General features: G+C 39.7%; 1 protein-coding gene across 5 annotated transcripts in view; it reads left to right on the forward strand.

The window, feature by feature from the left end:
* Positions 1-12,769, forward strand: part of SEC24A (SEC24 homolog A, COPII coat complex component) — a 118,783-nt gene that overhangs the window by 82,127 nt on the left and 23,887 nt on the right. For 4 of the 5 annotated variants that reach the window (XM_005655003.3, XM_005655001.3, XM_005655002.3 and 1 more), the window contains 4 exon segments: positions 377-489; positions 4,881-4,999; positions 10,720-10,775; positions 11,875-12,081. In XM_005655003.3, coding sequence (XP_005655060.1) covers positions 377-489; positions 4,881-4,999; positions 10,720-10,775; positions 11,875-12,081 — 495 coding nt within the window. 5 annotated transcript variants of the gene reach the window in all.

The following is a 12,769-nucleotide window of genomic DNA, read 5'->3' on the forward strand; positions in this document are numbered from 1 at the left end:
AGTACCTGTTTTTTTTGTTTCTTGTTTTTTCGTCTTTATTTACCTTTTCTAGGGCTAATCCCGTGGCATATGGAGGTTCCCAGGCTAGGGGTCTAATCAGAGCCGTAACCGCTGGCCTAAGCCACAGCCACAGCAATGCAGGATCCGAGCCGCGTCTGCAACCTACACCACAGCTCACGGCAATGCCAGATCCTTAACCCACTGAGCAAGGCCAGGGATCGAACCCCCAACCTCTTGGTTCCTAGTTGTATTCGTTTCCGCTGCGCCACAGTGGGAACTCCAGCCGTACCTGTTTTGCTGTGTGTAGACGTGACAGATAGTAAGTTTAAATTTAATCCCATTAACTGTGTTTAATGTGATCATTTTCTTCCTACAGTTACGGCCACCTCAGCCTCCAGTGTACCTCTTTGTATTTGACGTGTCTCACAATGCAGTTGAAACTGGATACTTGAATTCAGTTTGCCAGAGTTTGTTAGACAATCTGGATTTGTAAGTATCTTAATACAAGTTAAATTAGAAGCTAAGTTTTTGTAAAATGAACAAGCAGTTTCAAAATAGACTTTTAAAAAAAACATGCAATTAAGTTCTAAAAGATCACTTAAATCACTGGTTAACTTTATACCTCACTGTCTCTGAGAAATATTATTTTAACTTTCTGCTATGGAAAAATTTCAAACATAGTAAACAGAAAGAGTGCAATGAATTTCCAGGTACCCATCCCTCAACTTCAGTATTTTTAGCATTCAGCTATTCTTGCTTCATCTGATCTTGCCTCTACTTCCCACTTTTTCCACTAGAGTATTTTAGTGTAAATCTCAATTAGCACGTCATTTTACCTAAAAATACTTGGAATTGTTTTTAGGCCTAAAATGAGTATCACATCAAACAAAATTAGGAATAATTCCATACTGTGATCTAATACCCAGTTCAGCTGTTTTTGTTCCTCACTGTCTCAAGAATGTGTTTTTAGGGAGTTCCCGTTGTGGCTCAGTGGTTAACGAATTCAGCTAGGAACCATGAGGTTGTGGGTTCTTGCTCAGTGGGTTAAGGATCCGGTGTTGCCGTGAGCTGTGGTATAGATTGCACATGCGGCTCAGATCCTGTGTTTCTGTGGCTCTGGTGTAGGCTGGCAGCTACAGCTCCGATTAGACCCCTAGCCTGGGAACCTCCATATGCTGCGGGAGCGGCCTTAGAAAAGGCAAAAAGAAAAAAAAAAAAAATTGTTTTTAGGGAGTTCCCATTGTGGCTCAGTGGTAACAAACCCGACTGATATCCAGGAGCTTGCAGGTTTGATCCGTGGCCTTGCTTAGTGGGTTAAGAATCTGGTGTTGCTGAGAGCTGTGGTATAGGTCATAGATGCAGCTTGGCTCTGGCGTTGCTGTGGCTGTGGTGTAAACCGGCAACTGTAGCTCCGATTTGACCCTCTAGCCTGAGAACTCCCATGTGTTGTGGGTGTGCCTCTAAAAAGACCAAAAAAAAAAAAGAGTGTGTTTTTACGGTAGATTTGTTGGAAGAAGAATCTACACAGTGTCTACACATTACATTCAGATTTCTTAAGCCTCTTAAAATAATCGTACTTTATTTTGATCTGTGATTTTGTTTTTAATTCTTAAGCCTTATGATCAAATAATTTATAAAATTTGTGCTGACAGTGTAGCTCTTCTACTTTAATCTTTATAATGAGTTGGTAAAAGCATGGTTATCAGTCACACATAGACAGCAGTTCCACAGTTGTGTTTTTGAATCCCTTTTAAGAGACAGTCCTGAATTATACAAGCCTTTGTAAAGAATTCCACAAACTTTGATAACATAAGTTGTCACAGTGTATTTTAAAAGGATCTGATCTTAAAGGTCATCTATAAAATGTGAGAAGTGCTAAATATTCTTTATTTGATGCTATACATAAATCACACTAAGATGGCTTTCAGTAAGTAAATCGCAGTATTTTAGATACAGAGGACTTTAATTAAATTGGCATAGTTAAGACCAAAAAGAACTTCCACAAAGCAACCAAAAAAAAAAAAAAGATAAGGTGGACATTGTCAGTTTATCTTCAGCTCTTGCCTTAGCAGGCTAATGAACAGAACTTGAAACAGGTGAATTTATTCTGTTCTATGAGACAGTGAAGGGATCGCCTCAGTATTTAAATATATTAATATAACCAGTTATGGAAATCTAAATGTAAAAACAATCTCCTATAGGTTTTTTTGTTTCTTTGGGTTTTTTTTTTTTTGCTTTTTAGGGCCACACTTGAAGCATTTGGAAGTTCCTAGAGTAGGGGTCGAATTGGAGCTGCAGCTGCTGCCCGGAGCCGTAGCCACAGCCACGCGGGATCGAAGCCTCATCTTCAACCTACACCACAGCTCACAGCAATGCTGGATCCCTAACCCACTGAGCAGTGCCAGGAGTGCCAGGGATCGAACCCACATTCTCATGGATACTAGTCAGATTCATTACTGCTGAGCCACAGTGGGAACTCCTCCTATAGGTTTTGAGAAGGTATTCACCATCTCCCTGAGAAGTGTAACATTTTTTAATCAAGTTTAATCATTTTTTTAGAAGGGGAAAACAGTGATAGTACTTGTTTTTTAGGGCCATATGGAGGTTCCCAAGCCAGGGGTCAGATCGGAGCTACAGCTTCCAGCCAAAGCCACAGCAATGCAGGATCCGAGCTGCATTTTCGACCTACACCACAATCATGGCATCACCAGATCCTTAACCCACTGAGCAAGGCCAGAGACTGAACCTGCAACCTCATTGTTCCTAGTTGGATTCCTTTCTGCTATGCCATGATGGGAATTCTGTGGTAGTACTTGGTTTTTTTGGGTGTTTTGTTTTGTTTTGTCTTGTCTTTTAGGGCTGCACCAGCAGCATATAAAGGTTCCCAGGCTAGGGGTCAAATCAGAGCTATAGCTGCTGCCTACACCATAGCCACAGCAACTCTGGATCTGAGCCGAGTCTCCAACCTACACCACAGATCATGGCCACGCCAGATCCTTAACCTACTGAGCGAGGCCAGGGATTGAACCCGCATCCTCATGTGTGCTAGTCACGTTTGTTAACCACTGAGCCACAGCAGGAACTCCAGTACTTGTTGAATTGGAGTTACTACCAGAATTCAAAAAGCTGACCATATTCATTTAGCCACAAGCCAATCTTATTTCATTCAGGACTGTCCAACAGAAATATTCCATCAGCCATTCATGATCTGAATTCTAGTGTATAAGATCAATTTAAATAAGGTACACATCGGAGTTCCTGTCGTGGCACAGCAGAAATTAATCTGAATAGGAAGCATGAGGTTGCGGGTACCTCATGAGGCCTGGGAACCTCCATGTGCTGTGGGTGCGGCCCTGAAAAGCAAAATTAAATAAATAAATAAATATGGTACACATGGAAAAGTCCCGAGATGTATCTGTTTTGTAATAAATAAAGTGTTGTCCAACTATTACTCATTAGTACCTTTTTTGAGATAAGCTATAAAGTCTTCCCTTTCTCCCTTGTTAATGCGAGCAAAGATCTTTTTTGTTCCAGGGATGTACTTCCTGGAGAGAGTCTCCTCTCCTCAGGTGATGCCTTTGTTCTTGTTGGCATCTGCTGTATGAGAATCTAACAACCTGACCTGTCTTTCCCCAAGACAGACCATGGAGGTTTGGCCCAGTCTTTGGCTTGTCTCCCTTTCCCACAGTATGGCAATGGGCACACTTTTGAACAAAAATCTTGCCCTTCTCTACATCACCCATTTTTAAATTGTTCTTTTACCACTTGCGGCGGAGAGGTTGCTCCTTGCAAACCAGAAGTCCCACTCTCTAAAGTAACGGTACTTAAAATAGCTCTTGGATACTTAGTGTAACCCACATTAGGCGAATGTGACCTTTCAATTTAGTGAAGTACTGTTGTGCTCTTGTATGGAAAGGAAGAATGTGCAGGACAAAAATCTCATCAGAATTAAACTAATTCTCTTACGTTGGTGAAAGACATTCTTATTCTTACCAGCATTTGCCTTTTTAATGTAGGTTGGTCTGGTTGGTCAGAGAGTTTGCAGACTGACCCAAGCAGAAAAAACAATAGTGAAGACTAGTTTATCTTTCCTCTTACGAGATTAAAGTCTTAAAACCTCATTCTATGATCCTTTTTTTTTTTTTTTTTTTTGCTTTTTAGGCTGCACCTGCAGCATATAGAGGTTCTCAGGCTAGGGGTCAAATTGGAGCTACATCTGCTGACCTGTGCCCCAGCCATAGCAACACCATATCTGAGCCTCATCTGCAGCCTGCAACACAACTCACGGCAATGCCAGGTCCTTAACCACCTGACTGAAGCCAGGAGTTGAACCTGGATCCTCATGAGTATTAGTCGGGTTCGTTTCTCATGAACCACAATGGAAGCTCACTTGCTGATCTTCTTAAGTGAATTCATTAAACAATATAAAAAGAGGTTTGGACAAATTTTTTTAAGATATACAGTACATAAATTGATATTACATGTTAGGGTTGGTATATGGTAATTTTTGAAGTATTTTTTTATAAATTAAAGTCATCTGCAAACTTTCGCGTATACTTCCCAGTATTTATATGTCATTTCCTGAGTGACTGTTGTAACTTTATGTAGGAGTAATGAGATTGGGATTGCTATGTTATTGCTAGGTTTTGTTGATTGTTTGGCTTATCTGTAGTGTTTTCCTTTGAGTAGAGTTTTTTTTTATGGTGACTCATAACATTGCACAGGAGAAAAGCATTTATGTTCAGACGATTTCCATAATACAGAAGCAGCTGTTTATATGGAGCTCTTTGTAGATATTTTAGGTATATATGTATATGGGAAAACTTGATAAAATACTTGATAAAAAACTTGATAAAATACTCTTCTGAATTTGTTTTTAGGCTTCCTGGCAACACTAGGACAAAAATTGGCTTCATAACATTTGATAGTACAATCCACTTCTACAGTCTTCAAGAAGGTCTCTCCCAACCTCAGATGCTAATAGTTTCAGATATTGAAGGTATATATTATGTACTTAAAATTATTGAACTGCCTTAGGAATTTTTAGTTTTAGAAATATTTCATGACTGTTTGACAAATTAGGAATGTGTGGTTTGTTTCTACTGTACTGAGGAAAATCTTGCGTATAAAATCATAAGATTGTTGGAATTAGGAGTCCTTCAGTCAAAACTCTCACAGACGAGGAAGCAGAGTTATGGAGGTAAAGTAAATTCTGAACAAGGCAGCAAGACAAGTTAATGTTAAAGCTCATTCAAGAAGTTTTGTTTTTTTTGACTGCCCCATGGCACATGGACTTCCTGGGCCAGGAATCAGATACAAGTTGCAGTTGTGACCTACACCACAGCTACGGTAATCTTTAACCCACTGTGCCAGGCAGGGGATTGAACCTTCGTCCTTGGTGCTGTACAGATGCCATCGATCCTATTGCACCACAGTGGAAACTCCTCAAGAAGTATTTGAGTGTAGTCATAGACCAGTGGAGCAGAAAATAGAGCCCAGAAATAAGTCCTCATATATATGATCAGTTGATTTTTGACAGAGATGTTAAGATCATTCAGTGGGGAAAAAGTCTTTTCAACAGATATTCTGAGAAAACTGAACATTCAAGAGAATGAAACTAGGAGTTCCCTTATGGCACAGCAGGTTAAGGATCTGGTGTCGTTGCAGTGGCTCAGGCTGCTACTGTGACAAGTGTTTGATCCTTGGCCTGGGAACTTCCACCTGGGGTGCGACCAAAAAAAAAAAAAAAAAAAAAAAAAAACTGCCAAAGAATGAAGTTAGACTCTTGTCTGTAACCATATAAAAAAATTAACTCTGTGAATCAAAGGCCTAAACTTAAGAGCTAAAACTATAAAACCCTTAGAAGAAAACGTAGGGGAAAATCTTCATGACATTGGATTTGTAATGGTTTCCTAGATATGACACTAAAAGCAGAGGCAACAAAAGAAAAAATAAATAAATTGAACTTTTTCACTGTAAAAAAATTTTGTATACGAAAATTGAAAAAACAATCCAGGGGTTAAAAAGACATAGAATGGGAGAAAATATATGCAAATGCAAATCATATATATGATGAAGTATTAAAGAGCTTCTCAATTCAGGACCAACAAAATAACACAACTCAAAAATGGACAAAGGACTTGAATAGACAGTTATCCAAAGTGGACAGTTATTCAGACATCTGTGTGGCTCACAACAAAGTGGACAGTAATCCAAAGAGGCCAATAAGAACATGAAAAAATGTTCAACACCATTCCATTAGAGAAATGGAAATCAGAGCCACAATGGGGGCGTTCCTGCTGTGGCACACCGAGTTAAGGATCCAGCATTACTGCAGCTGTGGTGAAGGTCTGCACCTACAGCTTGGATTCAGTTTCCTGGAACTGAATCCCAAAAACAAAAATCAAAACCCACAATGAGACACCATTTCACATTCATCAGAATGGTTGTTATTATTATTACTGATATTTTTTTTGCCTTTTTTTTTTTCCCCTCTTTAGAGCTGCATCTGCGGCATGTGGAGGTTCCCAGGCTAGAGGTCCAATCAGAGCTGTAGCTGCCAGCCTATGCCACAGCCACAGCAACGCGGGATCAGAGCCACCTCTGACCTATACCACAGCTCATGGCAACACCGGATCCTTAACCCACTGAGCGAGGCCAGGGATCGAACCCCAAACCTCATGGTTCCTAGTAGGATTCCTTTCTGCTGCGCCATGCTGGGAACTCCCCATTATTATTATTTCTTTTTTTTTTAAAAAAAAAGGAAAATAACAAGGACTGGCAAGGATATGGAAGTAGTGGAACTATTGTATATTCCTGGTGGGAATGTAAAATGTGCAGTGCTTCGGAAAATAATTTGGCAGTTCCTCAAAACGTTGAACACAGAATTATCATAACCTACCAATTCTGCGTCCCAGTATACACCTGAAGAATTAAAAGCAGGCCCTCAAACAAATACTTAAATACCAATGTTCATAGCAACATGACTCAAAATAGCCAAAAGCTAGAAACAGCCCAAGTATCCATTGGTAGATGATTGGATAAATAATGTGGTATATACATACAATGGAATATTATTCATCCCTAAGAATAAAATTCTGGTGCATGCTACAACATGGATGAAGCTTGAGAACATTATACCAAGTGAAATTAGCCAGATGCAAAAGGACAAAAATTGTATGATTCTGCTTATGTGAGATACCTGGCATGGCTGAATGCAGAGAGAAAGTAGGTTACCAGGGCTTTGGCAGGGAGGGGGAGATTATTTGTTGGGTACATAGTTTCTGTTTAGGGTGATGAAAAAGTTCTGAAAATACAAAATGATGATGGTTACACCACACCAGTTTAAAGAAAAATTATCAAAACCAAAGTTTTTTGCTGCTCTGTACATGTGTAAACGACTGTGAAAGTTCCATGAGTACTGGTTTTGTGGTAACAAATATTAATGAGAAGGCAAGTTCACGCTAGAGAATCTAGGAAGAGAGAATTGACTGTACATAACATCTTTAAAATGCAATAGGTGGGTAGAGCCCTCTTCTGTCTTGGTTGTTCCAGGTCTCACACCAGATCAGCCAAGTCATTCCTTTAACTCTCTACCCAGGTACTTCTTTGGTGATATGCCAAGTTGTGAATTTATTAGTATGGTCCAGCCTCTCAGTTTTATACATGAGCTAATAAATGGTATATCCCTTGCTGGATGTCACGTAAGAAAAAAACTTTTTTAAAGATCAGTAGCAAGTATTTGCAAGAATGTGGAGAAATTAGATCCCTCATTCACTAGTAGTAGGAATGGAAAATGGTGTAGCCATTAAGGAAAATGGTTTGTCAGTTCTTCCAGAAATTAAACTTGAAGTTACCATATAACCCACCAATTTCATTCAGTAGGTATATGATCAAGAAAATTAAAACATTTCCAGGAGTTCCTGTTGTGACGCAGTGAGAACGAATCCGACTAGGAACCATTAGATTTCGGGTTTGATTCCTGGCCTCACTCAGTGGGTTAAGGATCTGGTGTTGCCGTGAGCTGTGGTGTAGGTCACAGACGCGGCTTGGATCTGTCATTGCTGTGGCTGTGGTGTAGGCCAGCAGCTGTAGCTCTAATTCGATCCCTAGCCTGGGAACCTCCATATGCTGCAGGTGCAGCCCTAAAAAGCATTAACAAACAAACAAACATTTCCACACTGTAAAGCCACTATACTTTTCAAAAATTTATAAGTATGAATTATTAAAAGATAAAACAATACAGAACATGTCCACACAAAAGTGTATACGTGAATGTTCTTAGCAACACAGACAAAAAGTGGAAACAACCCAAATGCTGATCATTTGATGAATAAACAGAATGTCTATCCAGGAATTCCTGTCGTGGTGTAGCAGAAACGAATCTGATTAGGAACCATGAGGTTGTGGGTTCTATCCCTGGCCTCTGCTCAGTGGGTTAAGGATCTGGCGTTGCCATGAGCTGTGGTGTAGGTCACACACGCAGCTCGGATCTGGCATTGCTGTGGCTGTGGTGTAGGCTGGCAGCTGTAGTTCTAATTAGACCCCTAGCCTGGGAATCTTCATATGCCGCAGGTGTGGCCCTAAAAAACAAAATAAATAAATAAATAAATAAATGTATATCCATACACCGAAATGTTTTATTACTCAGCAGTAAAAAAAAATAATAAAGTACCAAGAGATGCTACAGCATGGATGAACATTGAAAACATTAAGCCAGTGTAAGAAGTCAGTCATAAGAACCTCATAGTGTGACTCCATTAACATGCAATGTCCAGAGCAGACTAATCCAGAGACAGAAAGACTGCTGGCTGCCTAGATCTCTGAGGCTTGGTGGGGAAATGAGGAGTGACTGCTGGTTAGTGTGGAGTTTCCTTTGGGATGATGATAAGGATCTAGAATTAGATAATGGTGATGGTTGTACAGTTCTGTGCATATATTTAAAAAGTAATTGAATTTTATCTTCTGCAAGGGTAAGTTTTATGTGAGTTATATCAATACTTTTTTAAATTAAAATTCTTTCAATTTTAAAGAAAAGGGAATATGTCTGAATAATAAACAGATTTTTACTTGACAGTTAAAGTAAATAATGTTTCAAATTATTTGTTGGTATTATTTTTATAAACATGATAAGATTTATTTTTATAATTTTATATTTTTGTAATGGAAAATAAACAGTATAAAAATGTAGAAAGTAAAGACCCCTCATAATCCTCCACCCACATTTCTTCACAGTTTACTTTCTTCTAAAGAAAGGTATTTGATTCCTAAGAAAGAGTAAATTTGAATCCTGAGAAACTCATCTAACATGGCCTTTTCTCATACCTTCTGATTCACTTGTTTTTATAGTTTTATAGGATTGGGACCTTCTTTTTTCTCATTAAGTTTATCTTATTTTCTTACATTTTTGTTTGTTTTTATTTTGTTTTTTGTTTGTTTCTTCCAGGGTCGATCCCTTGGTATATGGAGGTTCCCAGGCTAGGGGTTTAATCGGAGCTGTAGATGCTGGCTTACACCAGAGCCACAGCAACACCAGATCCGAGACTCGTGTGCAACCTACGCCACAGCTCACGGCAATGCCAGATCCTTAATCCACTGAGCAAGGCCAGGGACCGAACCCGCAACCTCATGGTTCCTAGTTGGATTCGTTAACCACTGCATCACGATGGAAACTCCCATTATTTTCTTACAGTTTTAAAAATTATAGTGATTTACAATGTTGTGCCAGATGGGGGCCTTCTTTATGACAAAGTGTCTGCTTTGTGAATGACAGAACTGTTAGTGGGCTGTATTAGTTCTGTGTCAGGAGACAGATTCCTTTTTTTTTTTTTTTTTTTTTGTCTTTTTAGGCATATGGAGGTTCCCAGGCTAGGGGTCTAATCAGAGCTATAGCTGCTGGCCACAGCCACAGCACTGCCAGATCCAAGCCACGGCTGTGACCCTATATACCACAGTTCACAGCAACGCCAGATCCAGATCCTTAACCCCACTGAGCGAGGCTACGGATGGAACCTGCAACCTCATGGTTCCTAGTCTGATTCATTTCTGCTGCCTCAAGATGGGAACTCCAGGACACAGAATTCTTGTGTGTCATCTAAGTCAGAATGTTTTTTTGTTTTGTTTTGGGTGTTGTTTTTTTTTTTTTTTTTTTTTTTTTTTCTTTTGTCACACCTGCAGCATGAGGAAGTTCCCGGGCCAGGGATCTTTCTTGTGCCACATCTGCAACCCAAGCCATAACAGTGATAACAATGGATCCTTAACCTGCTGCACCACCAGGGAGCTCCAATTTTTTTTTTTTTTTTTTTTAATGCCAAGAATGTTTCTTTGGCTAGTAGTGGGGCTAAGAATTCTAAAGCAGGATTCTACATTTTCTTTAACCTAAGAAGCAGAGCACTTGTGGAGTTATCCTGTGGCGCAGCAGGTTAAGGATCCAGGGCTGTCACTGCAGCACTTATACAAACCCTTACTGAGCGCTGATGGATCAGTTTTTTCTAATCGGGAGGCTGTTTACCTTTTACATGGTAACATATCAGTTGCAATAAAAATCTAAATCAGTGCTGTTTTGGTGACTCTTTGAACATATGTGGACATTGCTATAAAAGTGGAGAAGGTGGCTTTTCTGTAAGTACGAGGGTGACTAATTATATCAGTGTTACATATTTGAAGCATCTTTAACAATTAAGTTTTGTTTAAAAGAAATTTTTTTTTTTATTCTTTCAGATGTTTTTATACCTATGCCAGAGAACTTACTAGTAAATTTGAATGAAAGTAAAGAGGTAAGGGAGCTTTTCCTATCTGACATGTTTAATTGAAATGTTGAAGGAATATATTTTTTAAATGAACTTGAAGTAGAATTTTGCTTCTTGCCATGACATTTCTAAGATGTGTAGCATTTTCTATTTGCTATTAGTTAAAATTCATCAGATGAGCAGTTTTTGAGTTCACCCTTGAACCGATTGCTTTTCAGTTGGATGTATCCGTTTGTAGTAGGGTAGAAGATAAGCCTGTCCCATGGAGGAGGAAAACCTGAAGGAAACCTGCCTTGCCAGCCATTTTGGGAAACTGGGAGGGTTGCCGAGATAAGCTTCTGGTCACTGCATAGAAGCGCTCTAGCTAGGCTGCTTTCAGTGCCCTTTGCTTTTCTGATTCACAGAGTGTCATTGGGCTCAGTTCAGAAGAAACTCTTATTACCTGCCTGGAAATTGCCATGACATAATGCAGTGAGAGGTGAACAGAATGTGTCTCAAGGGGGGATGTTGTCTACCCTGTACATGCATATATGCCGTAGGGGTAACCTTTTTACTAGCAAGTCTATAGTCTCAGCTGTTGGCAATGGTGACTTTGCCATAGTGCGAAGTATTTTTTTTTCCCATTAACTCTCTTTATTTGTACAACCTAACCTGAATAGGTAGTTGTTTTTTTGTTTTGTTTTTCTTTTGTAGAGATATTACTAGCTGGCAAATTTACTGGCTGTCTTAGATTTTGCGATAGGGAAGAGTTAAAACACTCTTTGGAACTGAAAAGACTAAAGTTTGTAGAGGTGATTGAGAAAGCCATATTTCATGGCATTTAAATACGTCAGATCTCTAAACTGATGGTTCTTTTGGATATATTTTGGACTTATAGTCTTGCTGGACTTCTGCATGTGCAAGAACTGTAAGGCCCCAATTTTGATTTGTCTTGCTTGCCAGTTTATAATGTTGACTTAAAATGGCTTTCTTGTCATTTGACCAACCTCATTGTTTACTGTACCGTCTGTAGATTTTCTGACCATCATCATGACTCAATGTCTTGTCTATTGTATTGGTTACTGACTTACTCCGAAACAAAAATTTTATTGTAACACTCTTGAGTTTTCTTCCTTTATTTCACAAGCTCGTCCAAGATTTACTGAAAACTTTGCCGCAGATGTTCACCAAGACCCTGGAGACCCAGAGTGCCTTGGGTCCAGCACTTCAGGCGGCCTATAAGCTGATGTCCCCAACTGGTGGTCGGATGTCTGTCTTTCAAACACAGCTCCCAACTCTTGGAGTGGGAGCCCTGAAACCACGAGAAGAACCCAACCAAAGGTCATCTGCTAAGGTTAGAAGGTCATCAACAGATGTATGATAAGATTTATGCTGGTGCTTTGTCCTTTTGACTACACAGCGTGTGTGTGTGTGTGTGTGTGTGTGTGTGTCTTTTTAGGACCACACCTGCAACATATGGAAATTTCCAGGCTAGGGGTCCGAGTTGGAGATGTACTGCCAGCCTACACCACAGCCACAGCAACGCCAGATCTGAAACGCATCTTCAACCTGTACCATAGCTCACAACAATGCCAGATCTCTAACCTGCTGAGTGAGGCCAGGGATTGAACCCGCATCCTTGTGGATACTAGTTGAGTTCATTACCACTGAGCCACAACGGGAACTCCCAGAGCTTATTTTAAATTTATTTTTCAGTTGTGGAGAAAAGGGAATATAAGGAAATAGATAAAGCATTTCTGTTCTGTGAAACATCTCTATTTTATTACGGTATTTTCTGTGCGAGTCACCCTTAGCTTATGTTTAGATCTTTAGCAGGCCACTAGCAATGCTACCTGCCTTTGGTGAGAAAGTTAGGCAGACTAAGAGAATGTGCTTGCTAGGGACAAAGCAGAACCTAGATGAGCAGTAAGAAGTAGTCATAGTTTGGTATCTTGACTACCATAGGCTGCTTTTGAGCACCTCATGTGTATAAACTTAGTGTGAGATGTGTATTTCTCAAGAGGTTATGAGAGTATGACCAT

This window comes from Sus scrofa, chromosome 2 (genome assembly GCF_000003025.6).
Source record: "Sus scrofa isolate TJ Tabasco breed Duroc chromosome 2, Sscrofa11.1, whole genome shotgun sequence".
Classification (NCBI taxonomy): Eukaryota; Metazoa; Chordata; class Mammalia; order Artiodactyla; family Suidae; genus Sus; species Sus scrofa.